Consider the following 25,322-nt stretch of genomic DNA (forward strand, 5'->3'; position numbering starts at 1 on the left):
CATTCAGTAGTAATTATTTTTATTAGTCTAGATTTACAAATAGCTCCAATATTTGAAATAATAAATTATTAATTTATGGTTTATGCAACTTTTCTTTTTAAAGCTGCCAAATCGTGAATACTTTTAAAACATATATGCCTAAGTTGTCCTGAGTAACAATTATTTTTACCTCTCAAACCAGAACGTCGTTCGTTTTACAAAAAAAAATCAATTGCCCTCTATATAATATCGATTTTTTTTTGTTTATTGTCTATGATAATTGGGTATTTGTTAATCTGACGTTTCTTGTCGGTTTCTCTGTGGTTTGTGGTTTCCAGTTTCCATTCTGACTTGTTTTTTTTTTAAGTGTGGGGCGTACTTTTTATATCATTTTTATCGCGATTACCTTTCTATTAGGTATTACAGTCATTATTGCATGACTATTTCTCATTACTACGAGAAGGTTTCGCGCGTTGACATTCGTCATAGTCTAAAACCGTTGGCCAAATTCAATCACAATTCTTATATTACTTTGTTCAGTGCCGGGCGCAAGAAGTATCTGTCAATCGCACATGCGATAATATTTACGTCTATTATCTGGCTAATTTTACATTTTCGTCAGTATATAATAGTGCGTGATCGCGGCAGTTCCGTAATTTGCTACTATGATTCGGGGACGCATTTTACACTTCGTTTTCAAAGTAGCCGATAGAACGGCTACGGCGAAATTCTACAGAGATGTTCTTGGAATGAAGGTGTGTCTTTGATAATCAATTATCACTCTTTTAAGTAATTTTATTTTTATTTTTAAATGGTCAATATAAAATGAGCACCCATCCTACTAATAAATATGATGCCAACATAATTATCTCGTTTTGTAGTTACATACTTTATGAACCGTTATGAAATACCTGCATAATGTTAGAATAAATCCAAATTGTTCATAGACTCAAAACTATTCAGCCAATGAAAAGTGACCTTTTGATAGGTAATTTCTTCTCTTGAATAATTTATAAATCAAATTTGAATAAAAAAGGCTTGGTAAATATATTAAATTTGAAATTTAAAAACTGATTGTATATTGTCTACGATGAACTCTTCAGAACATTAAACATGGTCAACGTCGGTTGGAGCTAGCACATTTCATTTGGAGTGATTAATATTTGGCTGGCGTTATGCATAAAATAACCAGTAAATAAATATAATAAAGTTTAGTATTTCAAATGCTATGGACAGCGACTTAAATTGCATAAATGTTATTTTACTTATAATTTTCAACTAGTATTTTTGTTTCATAACACATTTTACTAATGTTGTTATCTGTTTATATTCCGCCATGATCATATAACAATCACACATGTGACATCAAGTTTACAGAAGAGTAGTTTAAAGTTTATATTGATTTACATGACAATAGATATTAGATTACATAAGTAATGACTTAAATTAAATGATTTTCTTTTGCCCAAATGAATGTTTGAAACTGACCAATAATTAAATCAACATTGATATTGTGAAAAATGCTAGAGTAAGCGTCTCCCAGTTTGCGTAGACATATTTTTTAATTATAAATATCATTAAAAAAAATAATGCGTAATCTTTTATTGCGAACATATTATATAAATAAATCACATTATTATTTCTCGATAAGATAAAAATACTTATTGATAAGGTATACGCTTTACAATTGATAGTAATGTGTGATAAATTTTCACGTGTCAATGAAGTAAGTACCAATGAGTATTTTGAATAAAAATATTGATATGTATTTAACCCAAGTGATATATTAATAGGTTCTGCGTCATGAAGAATTCTCCGAAGGTTGCGAAGCCGCTTGCAATGGGTAAGCACCTTTATTGAATGTCTATTTTTAGTTTATATTTTATCCGTCAATCACTGAGAAAAATTTGTTAAAAATTCAGAAAAAATGCCCAGAAATGTGCTAAATTAAGTTATTGATCCTATAATGTTGACACTATCAATCCAATATCACTAACCCAATATTTTTGTTGTTGTTGATGTGTTTATCTGCCTCTGAAATGTAGTAATTGACGCATGGAACTACCCATGTATTTGGTCCTGCACTCAGAACAACTTATAATTTTATAAGAAATTTTTTTTTTACATAATTTTCAGAACAACCTATATTTTTACTGCTTAGTAGTCTATAAAAACTAGAGATGTACTGACTCCGGCTTAGCGGACTAATCTGCTACTTAGCCAAATAGTTCTTAGTCGGCAACTGGTAGCAAAAAATAGGCTAAATACCTAAACAAAAAAACAAATTGATTCCATTCAAAGACAAAACAATATTATTTATCAAAAATATTAATTATCAAATTTATCGCAATTATCACAGAAGGCAAATAAAAAATTTGATTTTGAAGTCAATGGTAGATTATAATCTAACTTCCATTTTATATGCCCTCTTAAACTTTTTATGTTACTTTAACATTTTTTCCGTCTTGTTCATTTAATATTATTTTCTCACTGTGTTTGAGTTACTTTTACTGCATTCAGTAGTGCGTGAAGTTTACCTCTTCAACAATTTTTATTTTTACTTTATTTTGTCATATTTGCTTCTTAGTATTCTAAGTATAGTTATTTCTTATTTTCATTTTTACCTTGTCTTTGCTTTATTTATATTTACTCAACATTTTTACTTTCTGCTCAATGCTGTTAGAAGACAATTTTCAATTCATAAATATTGCACACTTCTGAGAAGTCTTTTTAAAAAAGTCGGTTAAGCCGACTTGCTGGTAGTCGGGCAACTTTTACTGGACTAGTTATCGGTTTATCTCTAATGATAACTCTCGATTATTTCAACCCAGTGCCGTGTAGCATTGGGTGTCAAGCCAAGCTGCTAACTAGATTCTCATAAGAATCACACACTTATGTAATTTCCTTACCTTCTTCTTCGTCGTTGACCCCTATCTGCACCCAGAAAGTGCATATGGCACCGTATCGAATAACCAGTGCTAAATTTAAAATCAACTTATTGTTAGGCTGTTATATAAAATAATAAACATCATGTTATATGGAAATCCAAGCCAAAGTAGGAAATTTTTTTTATAAAAATTACTTCATTCAAACCCACTTCATATTCCAATTATTGTTCTAGCGATTCCAAGAAATTAACTTACTTCATTCTACTTGACCTTGAGTTGCATAATTATCAACGGCATATAATCAAAGTCATATAACTTTGCTAGTAGGTTGATATCACTGTAGAATATTATATGTATATTTACCTTGTTATGGATATTTGATGTGTTTCATATTTTATAGTACAATGCCTTTCATTATTATGACAAGATAGAATTATATTAAATTTAAGTGTGAATTGAAACCAAGTCAAGGATAGGAGTCAAATGTGTGGACCAAAATTATAAATTACAATTTCAGCTGTTTTCAAATTCTTTATTTGAAATTCATTACTTTTTTAAAAGCATATTTTTTATCTTTTAGATCTCTAAGAGGTATCAGTAATCAGTTGGCTTAGATTTTTAGACAACACTTAGAAAAATTAGATGGTAGATAAATATCAAAATCATAAAATTTACTTTATAAAACGAAACAACTTTGTTTTTTATAATTTTTTATTGATACATTTTATCTCCAACCGGTTTCGACAAGAACCTTTCATCATCAGGGTTAAACATGTACTCTCATTTAGTTCATGTTTAACCCTGATGATGCAAGGTTCTTGTTGTGACCGGTTGGAGAAAAAATGTATCAATAAAAAAGTGGTTAAAAACAAAGTTGTTTTATTTTTATAAAGTTGATAAAATGTGCCTCAAAGTATCTGCGAAAAACATTAGAGAAATCATAAATTTAGACTATTCATTTTGCTGTGTGCCCATGGAATGCAAAAATAATGATAGTCATGTCACACAAAAGATATTATAAAAAAATTGTGTAAAGAATATATTATTTTTGTATGAAGCTAATGTTTGGTTGTGCAATTTTAATGGATGACTTAACATGACAAAATAAGTGGGAATACAACATTTCTCAATGTTTATTATGCAATATTTACGGCATATCAATTTGTTCTATATTAGGTCATGTTATTTCAAACAAAATATTGGCGATTTTTTTTTCGTAACATACCTACAATTTTAAAAAAAAATCTAGAGTAATGAACACGTTTTTTACACTTAGTTCAATCACTATTAATATACGTATAAACCATTCATCATATAATTGTAATTTATTTTTTGTCATGTAAATTGATGTTCATGATGAATATAGAATGTTAATTGGACATTATTTATGTTTCAGGCCTTACGACAACCGATGGAGTAAAACGATGGTCGGTTATGGGCCCGAGGAATCCCACTTTGTTGTAGAACTGACCTACAACTACGGGATCACTTCGTATGAGAAAGGAAATGACTTTATCGGAATCGCCATCAAATCGAGGGAGGCTCTTCAGAGAGCAGAATCTGAAGGATGGCCAGTGGCGGAAGAAAACGGAACTAAATTTGTGGAGAGTCCGGGAGGGTACAAGTTCTACCTCATAGATGAGCCTCAGCCGACTGACACAGGTACCATTTTTAAATTATTCCCAGTATTTATAAAATTATAAACATATTGTCTTGTGTGAAATATATTGAATGACACTAAACATATTCTATCCATTTTAATAGAATCATGTGGAGAAACATAACAAAGGCAATCTCCACAATTATGATTAAATTATTGGAGCCGGTGCGCGATCCCATGGCTATTGTCGCAGACTCTGAGTCGGAGTTCCTAGGTTCGGTCCTACTGTAGCAAAACTTGACTTCTATTTTTAATATTTGTCTTCTTAGGCCTATGTTTATAGTATGAAATATCTGTTTATTTTATTTCTTTAGTTAGCTTTTATTACATTTAATACAAAGTTAAAAGCGTCTTTTACACATTCTTTGTAGAGAGCGAGAGACGCTTATAAGTGTTCTATTTGCTCACTATCGGAAGAGCGCAAGAGATGCCAAAAAACATTGTACAGATTGAAATTGGGTTTGCGGTTGCCTATGATTGGTATACTGAGGGTCAAAAGGCAGACTGTACTATTTTGGTATACTGACAGTATAATTAGGGTCAGGTTTAAAGCAGATTGAGTTTTTTAAATTTATTTTTAGTTCTTTAGTTGTATTACATTCAATACAAACAATTTTTTATACTTAATTTACATCTTATAAGTATTTACATCATCTTACAGTTACAAAATATTTATTTTTAAATTCTCTCTCTTTTTATTTTTTACACATTCAGGCATCTCATCATACATTCTCAAACCCTTATACATACTTTTGCTGTTTATGTAATATGAGCAGAAATATATATTTTTTGATATTTATGTACAGTAGCAGTTTACTGAAAAAATAAAAGTTATCAATGTTATCGCACAGATTTATGACCGGTTTAAAAAATAATTAGATAAGAAACAACACTGCTGCAGACAGTGTGCATATATTTCACTATAATAAACCTCAATACACACTGATAATAAACTTTTTTTTGTAGACCCTATTCAAAAAGTTATTCTCGCAAGCTCAAACATCCAACAGTCTATGGCATATTGGAATTGTCTCCTCGGGTTAGATGTTTATGAAAAGAAACCCAAATCTGCCGTATTCGGGTTTGGGGCGACTCAAGCAAAACTTGAGCTACGAGATATTGGTAAGAATTCAATGTTAATTTATTCTAAAACATAGTGAAGAAAAATTTCTGAAAATTGTTTAATATGAAAATTACTATGAAATCGTAACCGATAGGATTGTTTAACTTGCTTGGTGCTGGAGATTCGTAATATCCTGCATCGATTTCTTGAATTAAAGGTGATTCTTTACCAGTGGATTAAAAAGTCGGAATAAATAATGACTCCTTTAAAATGTGTCATTGTTTTATTCGTAATTCAGTTATTGGATTCAATCACTTAAAGTTAAGTATACCAATCAGTGCACATATCGCTCCTTTCAAGAACGTCATAAATCAAAAATCGTCAATTTTCAGTTGTACATGTTTTCAGAATGCCCAGAAAATTTACTATATCCCAGCAAAAGAAGCATGTTTTTAACTTAATATTTACCTGCTACAGGGCAGAAAGTGTTGTTTTTGCATTTTGAAGAAAAGTTTTGTTTAATTATTTTTTGAAATATATTAAATATTTTTCAAACGGAGAAAAAACCTTCAGGTTTTACCTAAAAAGATCTGTTGCACAGTAAAAAGTTCAATGAGTGGCTTGATATTTATTTTTAATACATTGTATTATATTTTTAAACTTTAAAAACGTTCTCTTGAAAAATCTAGCTTTTTGATTTATGACGTTCTTGAAAGGAGTGAGCGATATTTGGTAATACATTGCGTATTTCTAGCTTTAATATATTTGAAAATTTAACATTAAAAACGTAAGCTGGAAAGAAATATAAACTAAGAAAAAGTAACAAATACCATCTCAATCAGCTAACTGAAAAAGTAACAATTACTCATTTTATTTTTTATTTTTTTTGAGGTTGACCTTGAGGGATCTTGCATCCCTTATGTCACTGCGACCATATTAGGTCTATTGTAACCTCCCTCTGTATTACAGCTCACTGCCAAGACCTACGTGAGTCATGTAACTCATGACCTGTCTTGGTGGTAGGAGCTTCACCTTCTCGGAGTCCAGCAGAGGTCCTCCAAGGATGTGACTTCGTTTGCGAGCGAGTGTGTCACAATTGTAGAGAATGTGGATTGGCGTTTCGTTACTCATTACAATTACTCATTACGCACATCTCTAATTTTTAGAAAAATAAATTTAATTCTAAATCTGTCTTTTATTTGATTTTTTTTTTCAAAATCTGAGTTTTCTTAACCAGGTGAGGCAGTTAATCATGCCAAAGCTTATGGCAGAATTGCCTTTGCTTGCCCGATGGATCAGCAACCAGAAATCGACAAGAGGATCCAAGAAGCCAACCAGAAGATCCTCACTCCGCTGATTAAATTGGACACTCCGGGAAAGGCCTCCGTGAGGGTCATCATCCTGGCTGATCCAGACGGCCACGAGATCTGCTTTGTGGATGAAGAGGGATTCTCGCAGCTTTCTCAGTTTGATCCTGAAGGAGAAAAACTGCTGACCCGATACATCAAATTGGATAAATCCAGGGCATAACTTACCCTCGAATGTGATATAAAGAATCTTCATAGCGATATAACATTATGTATTATTATAAGGGGCTAAATCTTATCTTCATGATCGTAAAAAAATCACACGTGATTCATATAAGTTTACAGAAGAGCGGCATAAAGTTCTTTTACCATTCCCGTCAACCAAAACTATTGTTATTTGCATTTTCAAAATTAACGAAAGAAAAATGCTCTTTTTAAATATATTTTTTTAAACATGCAAAAAAGTAAATTCCACATTTTGCACATCCGCATTGTACTACGATCATGATGTTATTACTAAAACAAAAAATCTCATTATTGTTACTATTAATGACTTGGGTATTACTTATATTTGTCATATATTTTTTAACATTGCTGTTATTTAAATGTGATAACAATACTCAAACTATTTTTTTAAATATATATATTTTGCAGCTTTTGTTAGTAATTCATTCTTAAATACATAGTAAATTTTCAGGTATATTAACTAAATAAAAAGGGAACAAGTAATATTTTAAAAAATGTATGTAGACTAATGATTATAATCATCAAATATATATTTTAACAATATTATTTTATTTATTTTAGTTTTAGTTGAATCGAGTGCTATTTTCTTTCCAATATAATCAAACCCCTTGTTTTATTTTCATCCAGCAACAAGTTCTATATACATACTTCCAATCTTAAAATAGCGTCATTACATTTTTAACAGTGTAGACAGCTCTACTGTATTTAGGGATTATCATATAAAAAAAATATGAAAAAAAACATGCAGAAAGCTTTGCTATCCATGCAGGAAGAAAGTTTTGGTAAAAACAGTTACATATATTCAAAAATATATTTTATTAAGTAAAAATTCATAAATGTACATGAAAGGTTTTGATATCTATGCAAAACAACTTATATTTAAGTGCTGCAAAATTTCAAATTTGTCACTTAATATGTAAATTATTGTCTTACAAGTATTTTTAACAAGGTAAAAATTGATTATGTATCTGAATTGATTTTTATTTTCAAGAAAAATAAACGCCACACATAACATTTCTAGCTTATACGGTTTGTCAAAAATGTGTTTTGTGACCATGTCAGCTAAGCAGAAATGTCGTACGGACCACAGTAAAAAGTATCTTAAACGTCTACTAAATAAAATACATAATGTGATGAACGATTGGTAATTACAACATTTTGATTGTGTCCAAATACTTGTTCACAAAATCTGGATTATCTGCAATTACAGGAGTTATTTTCATATTATTTTTTGACATCATCAAAGATGAAGAAGAATATTTTTCATCTCATCAATAGATGTCTAGTGAAGTTCTAGTGATTCAAGAACAATGTTTCAAAATTGGTTCATAGATATAGAACTTCTAAACTTTTGAGTATTGTGGTTGTCAATAATGAGTAGAATTGGAGAACGTTACACGTGTGTAAAGTGATCACTTAAACCAGCTTATGACGGTCGTTAGCCCCGTAAATGCTCAGACTTCCATATTCTTCATCTTTGATGAGATGTCAAAAAATAATGATTGGTAATTGATTCATATGTACATATATTATACATAGTGTAAGAAATTTTAATTTTTAAAAATACAATCTAGAGTATTATTAACTTAATCAAGACATGGAATTGTAAAAAGTAAACACTGATTTAATAAGGATATTAAAAAATTCATTTGAAATAAAGGAAGCGTAAGACTAGTCATGTTTTATAGTATGTAAATATATATTTTTTTTAAGTATGAAAAATCATTACATGTATGATTATGTATTTTTTTACACATGAATAATGAAAGGATCTGTATTTACATATATTTAAATTACGTGCTATATTTACATATATTTATTCTGCTAGAAAAAAGTAATTCTAATCACGCTCTTCAAAACAAAATAAGGCAAGGAGCCTTTTCTATTTATGCAATTGATATTCCGTCATCTACAGGGGTGAAAACTATTCCTAGTAGCAGGGAATAATTTTTTTTTTTTAAAGTTCATCTATAAAACCACATATTAATATCAAATCTTTTGATAAAAATTAATATTGCTTTGTACGACATGATTACAAACAATTGTTTTCTTGAAAACACAAAAATATTTCCTTTCATTTAAAATAAGTTTATTTATTTCTTATTCTCGCATTTTTAAAACATAAGGTTAACAAAATACACTATTTAGAATAATTTACCAGTCAAATTATGATGGATAAAATATATTTACAATTTATGTTTTCAGCTAGTCCTCTACTCACATATCGATATACTGCTAGAGGTTTGTCTGAAGCACTAATTGAGGGAAATTAAAATGCTTGTGTATACAGTATACAGTAAAAGCAAGTTAATTAGAATTTTGCAAAAACTTAAAAATACAGTGGAACCTCTCATAACGAGAAAAAATAAATCCGAAAAACTTGATCCCTTAACGAGTGATGTTTCGCATAATGAATAACAGAGGAAGGGCAAATCTCTTTTTCACTCGTGAACCGGGGCTTTTTTGAACAGTTTTCTAGTTAAAAAGGATTCATTATTTGTCATAAATTCACATTTTTATTAACTTTTTTTTTTCAAATCTAAATTATATTCTACATATTTTTACACTCCTTAACAATTTATATTTAATTTTATTAGAATAAACGTTAAAAAAACTTATAAAAAATTGAGTTTTCTTTCGGCCCGGAACGCATTATCGTATTTTACATTGATTTCTGCGGGAAAAAATGTTTCACGTAACAAGTAAGATGCTGGAATGAATTAAACTGGTTGAGTGGTTCCACTGTAATATGTCATTTTGGTCCCTTCAACACTGTTTCTATACAAAACTTTTAATTCGTAATTTGAAATAATATTTTGCCCTAAATTCGAAATAAAACAATAATAAAATTGTTTTTTTTTTGCAACTTAAAATCAAAATGAAAAACGAAAAAAAAAGTGAGCAAATAGAATGCTTATATGCTTTTCCCGCTTTCTACCGACAGTTTGTAGAAGAAGCTTTTAAGTGTTTCAAGTGTTAACTGCTAATCTTTTAGTTGTAGGTATCCACCATATGAAATATTTGTAACGCTCTGATCCTCTACAATTCTTCCAACATTTTTTAAACTTTTTATTGTGATTTAATTTTCTTTTTATATTTTCAAACTCTGCTATGCTCTGCATAAAAAAAAAATTAGCTGAACTAAACATTTGAAAAACTGATAATAAATTTATTTATATCTAGAATTTACATAATTTTATTAACTTTAAAAAACAATCTTACACCTTCAGAGACATTTATGCATTTTTTGGGATAGTTAAAAAAAAATCGGTTTTTACATTTTAATAGAAGTCAGGATTTTTATTTTTAAAAAATCGCAATTTTAAAACAATAGATTTTCATTTGTAAAATTGATAATAATTGCCAAAATGATCGTTTTGTCAACAAAAATAAGTTTACCATTGGAACATTGCTGTGCATCAGTTTGTATGTAGAAAATGGACAAAATTACAAATTGACAATTTAAATTATTTTCCAAATTTTAGTCCCGTCAATATCAAATTAATGAGCTTTTACTGTATATTTGTAAAACCGCAAAAAAAAAATGTTAATTAAATCTTACATTATGTTGGTCCAAAATATATAATAGAGATAAAGAATCGCTATAAAAACAGGTACCAGATACCTTGGCAAATGGAAAAGAGGGTGGGTCTACAGCCCTAGGGATTTCCACTAACCGTGAATGCATAGAATTGATATATTGACTTTGGTATACTTTGCCAAAAGTGCAGCTGTTGACAAGGCGCCAGTGTATTTTGGCAGTCGAGCTAGGAGGTTGTATCGCAGCGTGCGCGTTCTAATGTTCCGATTCGTCAATAATATTTACATATAAACAAATTTAATTAATTCTTAGTGAAAAATAAAAATACATTCTCCATTAAAAACCCATTATTCTCGTTCTTACCAATGTCCACTAAATTTAAAATCAACCATTTTTGCAAAAAGGTCTTCGGCAATTTTAGCATACATAAAATAAAAAAATCTCGGCACTTAAAACGGTTACACTATGATCATTGTAGTTTTACTGGCATCGTCAAATTGAAATGTAAAAAATTCAGCAGCAGTTACTTAATATTTCACATCCTATTATAATTATTTCAAAGGAATCTTCTCAGTCTAAATTTTCAGATCCAGAAAATTTTAAAAGAAACAAAATTTAGTAATAATTGAAACTAAATCACTTAAACACTGATATCATTCATCGTCCGATTGACCATACAGTTCATTATCTACTTCAATTCTTAAAGGACTAGCTCGAAATTCCGTTTTTTTGCCGAGGCGTGATCGCAGATCTGTACTATTGAATCCGGGTCTATTATTAGCGCCCGTTTTAGTTAACGTGCGCCTTAAATCTCGGCTTTCGGAATCTGAATCAGATTTAGATTCTGCCCGTTTATTAGATTTAGAAATGTCCAATCTGGACCAGACATTGCTTTTAAGTTGGTGAGGTGAATTAGGGGACTCATCACTATCGGAATAGTGAGAGTTTTTTCTTCTTCCTATTCTAGATCTTAAATCACTATTGCTCTTAGATTTAGTATTGCTTCTTCTCCTTTCATTATCAACAGAGTTGTAAGCTTGTTCCGCCACTTCATTATTCACTTCTACCATAATATTGGTTATGTTCACATCATCTTCCCACTGTACAGCGACAGGGTCGTTGCTGTTTCTCTTCTTGCTCATTTTTTCTTGTTCATCATCTGCGTGCATCCTCATCCGGGGAACCTTTAATTTGAAAGTCCACTCTTCATCGCTGCTTTGCGATTCCTCTTCATTCTCTGAGCTATCCTCTATATCTATTACTTGTTGAGTTCTTTTACCTAATCTAGTTTTGACGTTGCCGCGGCTGCTTCTGGAGGTGTCGGAGAGTCGTTCTTTTACGGGGAAATTACTTGTCACAGGGCCGAGGTTACCGATTCGATCTCTGACTTTACTGCGAAGTGGAGGTGCGACCGTCTGGCTGATTCTCTGATTGGGTACTCCGAACGCTTCCTGAGAATCGTTGATTCCCCAGGTCTGGCACAGCTCTCCCCATGGGTTTTTACTTTTCTCTTCATCAGATGCGTAATCATTTTCTTTCATCAGTTTTATTTTATTTTTCATAGATTCGGATATAAGACCGCATTGAATATTTTCAGTATCTATGCCATCTTTATATTTCTTGGATATAACTTTTAATTTCTCTTTACCGCTTGCTTTTTTGTCACTTTTATTAGCAAATCGTAAAAATATGAATTCTGCCAGAGGGTGGGGAGCTCCAGCCCTCCATTTTCCCGGAGGAATTGGGGCTTTAATATCGGCTCGTCGAACCGTGTCTCCCGATTTGGTTTCAATTCCGTTCATAGAAACATCTACGTTCATGGCATCATCATCATCTGACGAAATTCCCTTGGAATAGAATACCATAGCTTTTGCAGCCGAAATATCATCTTGCCAAACAACATTACCTGAAAAATTGGTTGAAAAGTTTATATTAATAGTTCTTAAAACAACACAAGCAAAAGTCTGAGATAGTTTTTGATAAGTTTTGTATTTGTTGTCAATATAAGTAAATTGTATGTTCAACTGATGTTCAAGCAAGTGTAAGGGTGTTGTGTCAGAAAGATGTAGGGGTGATAGATATTTAAGAATAATCTAACAAAAATCCTCAGGCAGTCACCTGCTGTATTTGATAGTAAGACTTTAAAACAAAACTTACAGCTGTTTTCATCGACCCATTCTAAAAACAGTGGCTTATGGGCGAAAAAATATTCAAAAATATCGTTTGTTTTCATTTTATTGGTGCCATGTACGTGAATAGTATCTAGTCTCGCGTGCCTTATGTCTTCCTGTGTACTAATTGATAAACTCTCATAGAGATCTATTTTTTCCCTTTCCAGTGTCTTAGCGTCGCTTTTATTGTCAAATCCAAATCTATTTGCTCTTTCTTCCATTTTAGCCAAGTCGACATCGTCAAATATAGAGCGATTAATACTTTCATTTCCTTCAGTTTGGAAGGAATACTTCTTGATAGTGTCACTGACATTGGTTTCCTAAAATAGTAAAGGTGATGCACGTTTAGTTAAATAATACATTAGATCAAATAAATGTTAATGGTCTTATGGGAACAGTAAAATTCAGGGCTCGTAGTAAAAGTAATGTGTAATAGTAAATATACCTTTTTGACCGGAATAACATCAGTATCACTGTCGCTCAGTTCACCATCCTCGGATTCACTCAAAATGCCTTTGGTATCGGTTATGTCTAAGTCGTCATCGCTATCAAGGTCTGCCATTTCAATGTCAGACATGTTGGAGTTGAATTATATCCAAACTGATACAGTAATTATTATTAGCCCTCGCAACAACACAGCTTGGATTCCGCCGGAGTTCGCGTTTGTCAAATTTCTTGCAAGCAGACATAAGCCACAGATACTTACAAAATATATAAATCCAAAGACAAGAATTCTTAATTATAATGGCACATCTACACTTCATCAAACTCCTGGAGGAAGTCGGTATCCCATTTTAGATAAAAAAAATATTTTGATCACACAAAAATTTACAAAACTGTATGATTTACTTATAACAAACGTACGTACATAATGAAGGACGAAATGACGTTCCGAAAAACGTTCTACAGTAAATTAGTCGAAAAAATTTCTTAGATATTTGTGTTTTTTATATTTATTTAACTTTATTATCCTGGTAACACAGACCATAGACATATGCGAGACAAAAATGACAAGACGTTCATTAAAAAAATCAGCATAAACAACTGGAATCGTTTTTCAAATGAATAAAATGACCGGCATGCTTGATATTTCGGTAATTAAATAATTGGAAAATGTTATACTTGTTACAATTTGGTACTAATTTTTTTATTCATTTCAGTCTCGCATTTACCCCATATTGAGGGCACCGCTACATACCAGAGTCTACGAAATAAGTCAACTTGTTGAACAAATTCCTTTCAAAGATTTACAAACAATATTTCCCCAAATCGTTGGAAGTATTTTTGGTAATGGAGGTTCATCCGAAGATTGGGGGCTCCGAAGAATCACAGCTCAAGACAGTGCCAATTTCGAAGTTTTGTATAATTTCCTGCTTCCCACAGGACCTCTGTTCAGGATTTGTTATAAACTTATCGGAGACCCTCAGTTAAAATATGTTTTCCCGAGTAGACTATTACCGGTAAGTGATATTCTAAGACTGGTTACAATTTAAACTTAATTTAAATTAAAGCATTTGTATATTTTTACTATTATTTCTTGTCACAGTTGGAAGTATTTCAAATGTTAGAGAGCGGGAGGATGCCCCAGTTCTACTTAGATCTATTAAATGTAGATCCACATACAAGACAAATCATCTCCTTAAACTTGAGTATCCTTTTCAAATTAAAAGTAACTAATTTACCAAAATAAAGCAGGTAATTTTTTACTATAATATATATTTGATAGACTGGTACACGAAGCGCAGGACTAATCACTTTTCCTTCGCCTACTTGACAATCAATATGACACTGCTTCTATACAACGATGCAATGCCCTATTTACCTTTGGGTGCGGACAAAGGGTAGAAAAATTAGGGTTTTATTACTTGGGAAGGTTCTTTGCATTCTCTTTGTATTAATAAGAATCTGAAAAATCTATAATTTTCTTTATCTGGCGATAAGTTGTAAAATCGTGCCCAGGAACTTTGTGATCGTATTTAAAATGATATTAAAAATACTTTCACTATTTTTTTGTCCGCCTCTGTAGTGTAATGGTCAGCACGCTCAGCTACCGCATTGGAAGTCCCGGGTTCGATTCCCAGGGAGGTGTCAAATAAATTGTAAAAAAAAGTGATTTTTCACTCTGATATTTATTCAATATTACCCTGGACTGGTGCCTGAATCGGAAGGCTGATCAACTTTCCTTCATGTGTTAACAATCAAGATAACACTGCGTTTATATGATGCAGTGCCCTATGCACCATCGGGTGCGGATAAGGATTTGAAGATTCTTCAATTACATCATATAATGCAGAGTGCCCTATTGGGTGCAAATAAGGGTTATTGCTATTGAAAGCCGTCACACTCCATGCCCAGATCTGATACAGAAGCATCTAGGCTTCCTGACAGATCTGCTCTTGCTAAGAATTTATTTTTTTTTTAACTAAGTAGCGAAATTTATTGAAAATGTGAAACAATATAAAATTGTATCCGGATTTTACTGTGAATTTACATTTGAAAGCTTTCAATATACCTGTCACTGTCAGTCTAAATAAATACAAACTTTGTAGAAGTAGAAGTTTGGTGTAGGAAGTGAAAGAGATTAATGTTTAGTTCAATCAGCTAGATTCGATTCCGACTCGACGTTGGCCGTTACACAGACCCCCACAACCCTGACCAGCACAGCAGACAGACACGGAACAAATAAGGGTTAGAAGAAGAGGAAGAATGTGTTTAATTAAAGGTGGGGTCTGACTGGAGTCATTTCGTTTCGAGCATTTGTAGTCAGTTCAGCAAGCCGAGCTGCCCGCCGCTCGTTCCGAGTGCTCCATCCGAAGTCGGATGCTCGCCGCAAATGTTACGTTACGACGAAATGTGGAGGTCAGTCCCCACCTTAATATTTTATTAAGAGTATAATCCTTAACAATATATCCAGACCCATTTGACTATTTCATATTCCATTTTGCCTCGTACATGCACTATGCTCCGAGCTCCTCGGGCGCCTGGGACAGCTGGAACACGGTGTACTACAGCCTGTGCTGCGAGTACCTGATACACTTCCTGCCCTCCGACCCCAGCACCCCCGTAATGCCCCACATCGCCTACTTCACCGGCAAGACCCCCGCCATATCACCCATGCAGACTGCCAACCGGTGAGTTTGGGCTACGAATTGCTATTCAATGACAGTGGAACCTCTCAATACAACAGAGCATAACAAGTAATTTGCATAACAAGTAAAAAAAAATGTAAAAAAGTTTCTCAATTTAACAAGCGAAATTCCGCATGAGCTACAGAGAAAGGGCAAGTCCCCTTTTTACGACATTCATTTGTGAGCCGGGACTTCCGCGCCAGTAAAAGCAAAAAATGTTTCGCTTAACAAGTAGATTCTGGAACGAATTATGCTCGTTATGACAGGTTCCAGTGTACTTGAATCAGTAGAACAGGGTATAACAATTATTTTTAGATCATTTGTTATTGCTATATGATCTAAAAATCTTATATAGCACAATTTTTGTCTAAATAAAAATGAGAATAAATATAGATTTTTCATTCCAAACAATCAGCATATTGATGTTCGAAGATGTATAATGGAATAGATAAGTCAAATTGATTTATTTTATATTAAAAAAGGAAGAAACATCTCTTGGTGACTTGATGGTGTCACAACATTGTACGCCTTGTCTCACAAATGTCCTTCTTTCCAGGCACTCCCCGTTCCCCTCTTTGCTGGTGCACCAGGAGTCTCCGGGAGTGTGCGCCAGCTCCGGCAGCAGCTCCTCGCAACTCCACCCGCGCGGCGAGGTGTGGCGCTCCGAGACCGTCCTGCAGGTCTTCATCGACACCTGGCTCACGCAATGTCCCAATCAGACGGCCAGTGCCAACCCGCAGACTCAATCCACAATGATAAATGTGAATACTTGTACTTTTATATTTTTTTACAATAATGTTAGTAATATTAGTATATAACCACTCACCGAGATTTTTATGTCTACTGGTTTCGAGACGTACCTGTCTCTTTGTCAGAACAATCACTACCACAGCATGCAAACAATACTACCCTTCACTACCATAGCACTATTCACACACTTAAAACTACACAAAATGTTTATGTAGGCTATGTAGCCACACCGTCGAGTTACAGCGCTGACGTGAACAGAACGGACGTTTCGAGAAGATTTCCGTTCCGAGCGGACACGACTCTGAAGCGAGAGAACTCAAAAACGGGGAGAACTACTTGGGTCGTTGACGCGAACAGACGTTTTATTTCGATTTTCACTTCACTTCTTTAACTACATTGTAAATTATTTGTAACTATTTGATTTCAGTATTCAGTATACAATCGCATTTATTTCAATAAAGGAACTAACTGTAAGTACATCACTTCGATTTCATTCTGCGCACCACTCTTTTGCATTACCAACACGTGATCACAACACGTGGCAACACGCCGCCCCCAAAATAGCTGTTCCCGAAACCAATAGCTACAAAGCCAAACAGCCATAATTGGTGACTTCAACACTATATTTATCACATGCGATTTTGGTGATTTCACTAAATCTTCATTTGGACATTGACTTCAGCGCTCTTATGTGTGTTGTGATTTCAGAGCACGTACCCGGGGAGCGAGCAGGTCCGCATAGCGCGCTCCCTCATCAAGCAGTGCCACGCGTTCTCTCTGTCGGGCGGCGCGGACCCCACGAGCCTGGGCGAGCTGCGGCGCGCGGCCGTGGCGCTGCTGGCCCCGCGGGCGCTGGCGCACATCCGCCGCCTCATGCGCTCCTGGCCGCTGGACGCCTCCTTCCGCCTCGTCATGGAGCTCTGGTTCAGCTTCGTCCAGCCCTGGAGGTACGCCAGCCTCAGGGACGACAAGGCCGAGTGAGTGAGACTCTTTATTTAGCGTGACATAAGTACTTTTATATTTTTTTTACGAAAATGTAAGTAATATTTCAATTTAAAATAAAATCTTATAAATTATCGGCGTCATGACGTATCAGTTATGATTGGTCCAAATGAGTCTTTTCTTACATAACAACTAAATACATAATATTATAATTGAACAGGATATGAACTCGTATGTTTTTGAAGTGATAACTATAAATTGAAAAGTAATAACACTTTTAAACATGACCATTTTACTTTTCTAGGGTAATAATAAATCTGATAGCTTGAAATCATTTTAACTTATTTTAGGATTAATTCAATGTTCGTTATTACGAACATTATTATTCAATATGTATTAAAGTTATTTTTTCTGTAAATATTAGTATATAATCACTCACCGAGATTTTTATTTCTACCGGTTTCGAGACCCGTCACTTCGTCACGACAATCACTACCACAGCATGCAAACAACACTACCCGTCACCACCATAGCACTATTCACACACAAAATCGTATGTGATAAACATATCTAAACCGGTAGATATAAAAATTTCGATGAGTGGTTATATACTAATATTACTAACATTTTTGTAAAAAAATATCAAAGTAAAAATGCCTATCCACAATATAAATGCTTTAAATATTAATAATATTGAGAACATGACATAAGTGCCCGTGTAGGCACCTGATCAGCAATTAGACAACTGAGGTTCGAATGCTTACCACGAAGCAGTTTTTTTTCTTCTTGAAATGATGAATTCATATTGTCATTGTGATTTTTCTCTCTTCATTTGTCGAATACAAAATTCTTCTTCAAACCATTATCCTCACCCCAATGGTGCATGGGGCACTGCATCATATAAACGCAGTGCTATCTTGATCGTTAACACATGAAGGAAGGGTGATCAGCCCTCCGCTTCAGGTACCGGTCCAGGTTAATATTGAATAAATATTATAATAAATACAAACACAAAATAGTATATACATACAGTTTAAGTGGCATATGGAATCGAAAGCAGAGCAGACACCGCTGCCACAAAAAACACGCTTAGAGTGTCAGAAATGAAGACTCTGAGAAGCATAACAGGCAAGAGTCTTCGAGATAGACTGAGAAATGCCAAGATCAGGGAAATATGCGAGATCGAAGATGTCGTTAGGTGGGGAAGGCAACGAAGAAGGCAATGGTATGCGCATGTGAGGAGAATGGAACCATCCAGACTCCCTCACATCGCATTGTACGGCCAACCCCATGGTAGACGACTCCCGGGCAGACCACCAAAGAGATGGGCCGATAGCTGGGAATCGACGTCGCAGGAGGCTAATCCCTCTTAAAAACAGGCCGTAAGGCCTACAATAATAAGAAGAAGAAGAAGATACAGTTTAAGTGTAGCGTATATCCATAATGTCAAATGTTCATCAAATTTTTTTTTTTTTCCTACGAGTTTTTAAGAAGTGAACATGATATGTACTATCTATATTGTAATGCTGCATACGGCATACCACTAGACTGATGCACTGTCAACTCAATCATTGTCTGTTGAAGGTAGAGTGTTAAATCCTGCATTCCAGATTCTTGGAAAAGGGAGTTTAAATGTTTAGTTGAATGCAAATGATATATAGGTGCCCTATTATCCACTTTGCTGTTTTAGAAGGTCAAAAGAAAAATTTCAAAGAAAGACTGTTTATGGCAACATTTGTTGGTAAAGAAAAAATTTTTTTTTTAAAACCACAGAGTTTAAAAGATTGTCAGATTTCTATGCTATTTTTGTAAATAATTGTATATTTATTTTATGTTTAGACAACAAGAAAAGATAGATACATCAACTGAAGAAGTAACGCGGCCTGTTATGATAGACTCTTCGTTTGTACCCTTCATGTCAGAGAATTTGCTTGCTTACACTGAAATCTTCCAATTGATCGTACCAAGATTCCTTCGCTTGGACCTTATGGCTTCCAAGAACGCCATTATGCTGTTTCGATTAACAAAGGTAACACATTACAATATAGGGTAAAGACCCCGCTTATTGTCTATTGAAGCAGATTTGTGCAGTCAATATTGATTTACAACTAAATCATTTATCATATCCTATCAATGTAATTGTTTTCTGCCATATAAATTTCCAGTTCATTTTAAACTACACTTGGGTCTCCTTTTATGCGATAGATGGTTCCGTGGGGAGTCGCATAAAAAAAAATTCACTTAAAAAAACATGAACTACATACAAAACTGAGGGATAGGTTCCATTATTTTTAAAAACCGCATAACTTCAAATCAATATGATAGAATGTACCAAAAATCGCATAAAAGAATTTTACAAAAAAATCATAAAAATAAAAACAGAAGAGCTTTTTCCTTAATTAAATATCCACGTATGGGAAATCGTTTTTGAGATACGTCTTCAATCCAAATAACAAGTGCTTTTTCTGTTTTTTCCAATAAAGTATCTCTTACATACAATGTAAAATTTGAGCTTAACTTTGTGCCAGTGACACAATCACACTTTAACGGTTGTAACCTGCACTAGTCTAAATTTTAGATTTTTTTAATGCAAATTTGCATAAAAAAAGACTTGGACGACATATAAAAATGAGGGATAGGTTTCATTAGATATTTAAAAATTGCATAACTTCAAAATCGCATAAAAACAGACCCAAGGGTATTTTAGTTTATTTTGCAATGTTTTTTGTAACCAATAAAATAAATTAATAAAAAATGAAACATTTGTATGCCCGTTGTAGTCTCCTTATTGTCACCAGTTTTACGTACAAAATAAGTGTATAAAAAACAGTTTATCAATTTTCATTGACTACGTAAATGGACCAGCTTATTCAAATGCGTGTTTTTGTTCTTTTAGGTTTTCTCACAGACCAATCTTGTGGCGATACTAACCGACATAGAGAAATCTGTAGCACTAGAAGGAGAACCCATGCTAGCCAATAACAACACCTCTTATCTCAACCAGTACTCGACATTCTCGCAATCCTTCCTGCAAGCCACTAACCCTGGATTACTCGATCTATCCTCTAATGTTATGGACAACAGGTAAATGATATTATACTCTCATATTAAATTTCAATATTTTTTTTATTAAATTGATTTAATGCTCGTTTATATTGTATGTAATTTGCTTTTAAGATGTTATATACTTTTAACTACCGTCCTTTAATCTGCCATTGTAGGGGATATTATCAGGGCAATGTGCTAAAAAATTTTTTGATGTAGTAAATGTTGTGTTAAAAATAAAATAGTTAAAAATAGTATAGTTTATTTTGATATAATTTTTTAAAATTTTAAAGAAAACTATTATACTATACATATCTGGACCCTGCTACGAATTTCTTATGAAACTTTTAGATATTGTGCATAAGTATATACATACATACGTGGAAAATGATTTTGAAAAATATTCCATTTCGAAATAATGAGATTTGAATGTAATATTATTTTTCTCAAGTTTTTAAAGGAGATGCAAGGACATTATTCGCAATAAGTAGTATGCTTATTATTTTTTATCAATGAATAAAATCCTTATTATGGGTGAAATCAAGAACATATTCTTAATAATGGTCTAAAATTATAATAAAGGTGTACTAGAGTTGCAAGCGGATGAGGTATCTCTGCATGATAAAATTACGGGTATTATCCTTGGCATTATCACGCCAGATATTGATCTGTTCCATGTGTCTAAAAGGAGTGTTTCAAAGCGGGATTCTCTGCAACTTTAACAAGAATCTTTTTACATACTTAGTTATTTATGTTTTTAATATATATTCCTTAAATGTTAGTTTATTTTGTTTATATTTTATTGAATAAATTGAGATGATTTGCTCTCGAGAAAAAATTTTAATGTTGTAATTTGGCTCTTTGGCTAATAAGTTTGCCGACCACTGGGTTAGAGAAATCTGAAACTTTATTCCAAGCCTGTGTTTGAAAGTTTGAAAGTTCAAGTGACTTATTTCTCTGTTTAGTTTTAACACCAGTATCCAGCAAACGTCTCACCTGCCGCCCCAGTCCTTCACGCCCGGTCCTGGCTCCGTGACGGGGTACAACGAGGCGGGCGGCGCCCCCTACCGCCCCCTCTTCCTGGGAGCCTTCCGTCCCACGGCCCGGGACCTCATGTTCCACGCCCAGCAGGCGCACACCCAGGTCAACTGCAACATACAAGCTTGTCAGGAGAGGCTAAAGGCTCAACGGAAAGGTAAACCGCTTTTTTGCAGTGAATAGTACAGTAAGCAAGTTTTGTACATTAAATGGTCGTTAATTACAAATTGAAAGATTTGAAAAACAAAATATGTATATACTATAAATAAGAAATTCAAAAATTTTAAAATGTTTTTTTTTTCAACTATTTTCTGCGGGATGTTATGTTTCCAATATTTTTTGTTATTGATGAAATAACAAAAGCAGTGAATGAAATCATGATTTGAATTCATTAAAAGAATTATTAAAAAAAAATTCCTGCCTTAATTGAAAACAATTTTAAAAAATTCAATGTTTATTAAAATATAATTCTAAATATTTATTGTTTTGGCATTCACTTTGTGGTTAAGACATGATGAAATTTTAAATGAAAACACTTGTTTTTTTTTACCACTTGAGTGGTAAAGTGGTACTCAAGTGGTAATACATAAGTGTTTTTATTTACAATTTTAATTTATGTATTAATTTTTAAATCAAACACAGATTTTTTGAGTCTACTAAATTGTATTTTATTAACAAAAACACATAAAAAATTAATATTGTGACAATCGTTTCGCTTTGTAATGGCATTTTCAAATCTGTGTTTGATTTAAAAATTAATTGTACATAAATTAAAATGGAGTTCTACAACTTAAACGCCAAATCAATAAATACAATTTCAATTATAAATATGAAAGCAAATTATTAGCAGAAGCACTTAAAATATTCAAACATAGTAATAAAAAAATATAAAACAAAGCGTAACGATAAAATAATTGATTTAAAAAAATTAAAAAATATATTTTATTATTATTATACACAACCAAACGCCACATGACGGCATCAGTATGAATTACCATTCTCATGACGCAGAAATGATTATGTACTTTTTTAATAATCTTTTTAGGTTTCTTGGGCGCTATAACATACTGGCTTATGGGAGATTCAGAGACCGATGACGAAGTACCTTTGCAAGAATTGGTCAAAGTTCCAGGATATCTAAACGCTTCCATCAACCAATTAGCTGCCATGTTTTCAGTAAGTTTCAGATAGTTTACACTATTTCCTGACATTAAAATACTGCATCTTTATATATTGTTCTGTGAAATCTTAAACATTTAACCTTTCCGGGAGTATAAACGTAAATGAACGTCGGTGCGAACTTTCCTCAAACGAGTATCGACGTTAATGAACGTCGAAGTCTATCCGTCAGTTGGTATGATGTAATTTGTATAGTAATGACAACTGTGGATATTTGTATTTAACTTTGTCATAAAATAAAACCTAGAGATGTGAGAAATATTTTTTTATTTAAATTGTTTTTACATAATTTCTATTTTCATAATACAAAGATTTTATTTTAAAAAAATACATATTTAATTTTAAAAAAAAACCACTTCCTAGAGAAAGTCAGACATCAATTATTGTACTCCTGGAATGGTTAAGGACAGGACCTCGTCATTAAAAAAAAATTCTACTTTACACTTTTTTGCAGTTGGATACAAGTTCTCCGAATAATCCTCAATCATTTAGGAATTCATCAAATTCTTCCGATTCCCTTTATGAGAGCACTAATCAAGTCACTAGAAGGAATGCTGCCAAATATATGCTCACACTCTCTCCAAAAGACGTTAGTATATTTTTTTAATGTTTATTATAAAATAAAATATGGAATGATGGCCTTGTGATATTTTGTTATATGAATTGACCAGTTGAACAAATGTAGGTATGCAATAAAATACATATATTATATCTATGTACATCTTTTTTTATTTTCTTTTGGAATAGGCCAGAGAACGAGCGAAAAATCTAAAATACATGGGAAATCCTGATATTCAGCCAGTAAGATCGTATGAAAATGGATTTTTAGTGCATTTATTCAACCAAATTACACTTCGGATCAATGAAATGGTAATTATTGATTGCATTTCATTATTTGCAGCACAAAATTTGCAATCAACTTTCTATTGAGGCATTATTGGCTCTACTTAGTGTAATGTCTTTAATCACTGTCCCCGTGTTGATGTCTCACTATACTTGCCATGACTGAGTTGATATTTACACAGTTTGCCTTTTTAATGAACTTGTTTAATTTTAAATGAGAAGTTCACAATTAATAATATTTTTAATTAGATTTGTGTCGTTTATAGCGATCATATCTGGGACATATAAAAATATATATTTCTAACAATTTCTTTATTATGTTTTTCATTTATTTAACAGTATTGTCAAAAAATGCAATCTCTTTGGAGCAGAGAGGACTATGTCGGTGTGCTAAGTAAAGAAATCCTGGAGCCACCTTTTCAAGTGCGCAAGTTTTGTAAAAGCGGACCAAACTACGGAGCATTAGAAGTCACAGAAATTTTGCCTCCACGTCTCTGCTTACGACCCCTCGCCTCTTATGCTTACTTATTTTGGTTTTCAATATTCGGCCTCATATCTTACCTGATAGGCTACGGAGTTCCTTTTTATATTTCACTTTGGGCTACTTTATGGATTATCACAATTATATTTAGAGGAACTGTCCACTACTTGACTGGGTCAAGGAGAGATACAAACCCTAGGGTGGACGCTATGGATACTGTTAATAATTCTTTTGATAATACTGATGACAGTTTTAGGTTTATAAATCGAGAACAAGCTACGTAATAATTATTGTTTTTGTTCTTTAATAATTCAAATATTTTTATATAAGTCTTTATAAAGTTATGTATGTACAACATGTTTTATATTTTTGAAAATTTATTGTTTTCTATATATATGAAATATTTTCCATGTATTGTTCCTCATTTTTGTATTCAATAAATAGTGTTAAGATTTTTAATGTTTTTTTTAAATTTATAATACTTGGAAAAAAAAATTGGCTAGACAGTGTTGTCAACAGTACCTGTGAGTCTACAGTCAACAAGATTGTGTCATTGGACTCGAGGTGGATAACAACGATATTGAAGAGCTTGTGAAAGAGCATAGCCAAGAGCTGTCCATCGAAGAGCTTATGGAGTTGCATCATGTTTCACAGCAAGAAATCATGGAGGAAAGCTTGCTAATGGGAGAAGTAAGTAGCAAAGAAACAATCTTCTGACACAATAAGATAAATGCTGAAAGCATGGGAAACTGTTGCATCGTACATTAAGAAACATCACCCTATTAATAGGGTGGCTATTCGTACTGCAAATTTATTCAATGATAATATTGTGACACATTTTCGCCAAATTTTGAAGCGTTATCAAAAACAAATGTCTGTAGACAGTTGTCTAGTTAAAAAGGATGAATTATTTGGCATGAATTATTGTTTTTAATTGTTTTTTTTTTTATTTAATTTTATTCCAAGTTTTTACACTCCTTAACAATTTAAAAGTAAATTTATTTTAAAAAACGTTAATAAAAAAAATGAGTATTCTTTCGGCATGCAACGCATTATAGTAT

At 32.8% G+C, this 25,322-nt stretch overlaps 3 protein-coding genes across 3 annotated transcripts; 2 read left to right on the forward strand and 1 right to left on the reverse strand.

Annotated features, from left to right (window-relative positions):
- The first annotated feature begins 299 nt into the window (after positions 1–299).
- Positions 300–7,684, forward strand: LOC148301535 (glyoxalase domain-containing protein 4). The gene is made up of 5 exons (XM_088273112.1): positions 300–734; positions 1,773–1,822; positions 4,264–4,529; positions 5,494–5,649; positions 6,828–7,684. The coding sequence occupies exons 1-5, from the start codon at positions 645–647 to the stop codon at positions 7,118–7,120; spliced, it is 855 nt and encodes a 284-aa protein (XP_088129238.1). The 5' UTR covers positions 300–644; the 3' UTR covers positions 7,121–7,684.
- A 1,989-nt stretch (positions 7,685–9,673) lies between these two features.
- LOC148301536 (uncharacterized) lies at positions 9,674–13,847 on the reverse strand. The gene is made up of 3 exons (XM_088273111.1): positions 13,301–13,847; positions 12,842–13,175; positions 9,674–12,590 (listed from the first exon to the last, which is right to left on the reverse strand). Exons 1-3 carry the CDS (start codon positions 13,430–13,432, stop codon positions 11,338–11,340), a joined length of 1,719 nt encoding a protein of 572 aa, XP_088129237.1. The 5' UTR covers positions 13,433–13,847; the 3' UTR covers positions 9,674–11,337.
- Positions 13,840–24,720, forward strand: LOC148301537 (sphingomyelin phosphodiesterase 4). Its single transcript, XM_088273109.1, has 13 exons — positions 13,840–13,949; positions 14,016–14,315; positions 14,402–14,504; positions 15,770–15,986; positions 16,540–16,744; positions 17,442–17,710; positions 19,515–19,704; positions 20,572–20,759; positions 21,686–21,915; positions 22,804–22,934; positions 23,392–23,526; positions 23,685–23,807; positions 24,120–24,720. Exons 1-13 carry the CDS (start codon positions 13,917–13,919, stop codon positions 24,543–24,545), a joined length of 2,550 nt encoding a protein of 849 aa, XP_088129235.1. The 5' UTR covers positions 13,840–13,916; the 3' UTR covers positions 24,546–24,720.
- The last annotated feature ends 602 nt before the right edge of the window (positions 24,721–25,322 follow it).

This window comes from Brachycentrus maculatus, unplaced genomic scaffold, assembly GCF_059751285.1.
Source record: "Brachycentrus maculatus isolate JH-2025_06_01 unplaced genomic scaffold, ASM5975128v1 h1tg000548l, whole genome shotgun sequence".
Lineage (NCBI taxonomy): Eukaryota > Metazoa > Arthropoda > Insecta > Trichoptera > Brachycentridae > Brachycentrus > Brachycentrus maculatus.

Excerpts from the sequence above, each read along its gene's own strand:
- LOC148301535 (XM_088273112.1), top strand. The coding sequence starts at position 645 with ATGATTCGGGGACGCATTTTACACTTCGTTTTCAAAGTAGCCGATAGA. Across the intron at positions 4,530-5,493 it reads GCCTCAGCCGACTGACACAG|ACCCTATTCAAAAAGTTATT; the intron begins GTACCATTTTTA and ends TTTTTTTTGTAG. Across the intron at positions 5,650-6,827 it reads ACTTGAGCTACGAGATATTG|GTGAGGCAGTTAATCATGCC; the intron begins GTAAGAATTCAA and ends TTTCTTAACCAG.
- LOC148301536 (XM_088273111.1), bottom strand. The coding sequence starts at position 13,432 with ATGTCTGACATTGAAATGGCAGACCTTGATAGCGATGACGACTTAGAC. Across the intron at positions 13,176-13,300 it reads ATGTTATTCCGGTCAAAAAG|GAAACCAATGTCAGTGACAC; the intron begins GTATATTTACTA and ends TTACTATTTTAG. Across the intron at positions 12,591-12,841 it reads ATGGGTCGATGAAAACAGCT|GTAATGTTGTTTGGCAAGAT; the intron begins GTAAGTTTTGTT and ends CCAATTTTTCAG.
- LOC148301537 (XM_088273109.1), top strand. The coding sequence starts at position 13,917 with ATGAATAAAATGACCGGCATGCTTGATATTTCG. Across the intron at positions 19,705-20,571 it reads TGCTGTTTCGATTAACAAAG|GTTTTCTCACAGACCAATCT; the intron begins GTAACACATTAC and ends TTGTTCTTTTAG. Across the intron at positions 20,760-21,685 it reads TCTAATGTTATGGACAACAG|TTTTAACACCAGTATCCAGC; the intron begins GTAAATGATATT and ends TTCTCTGTTTAG.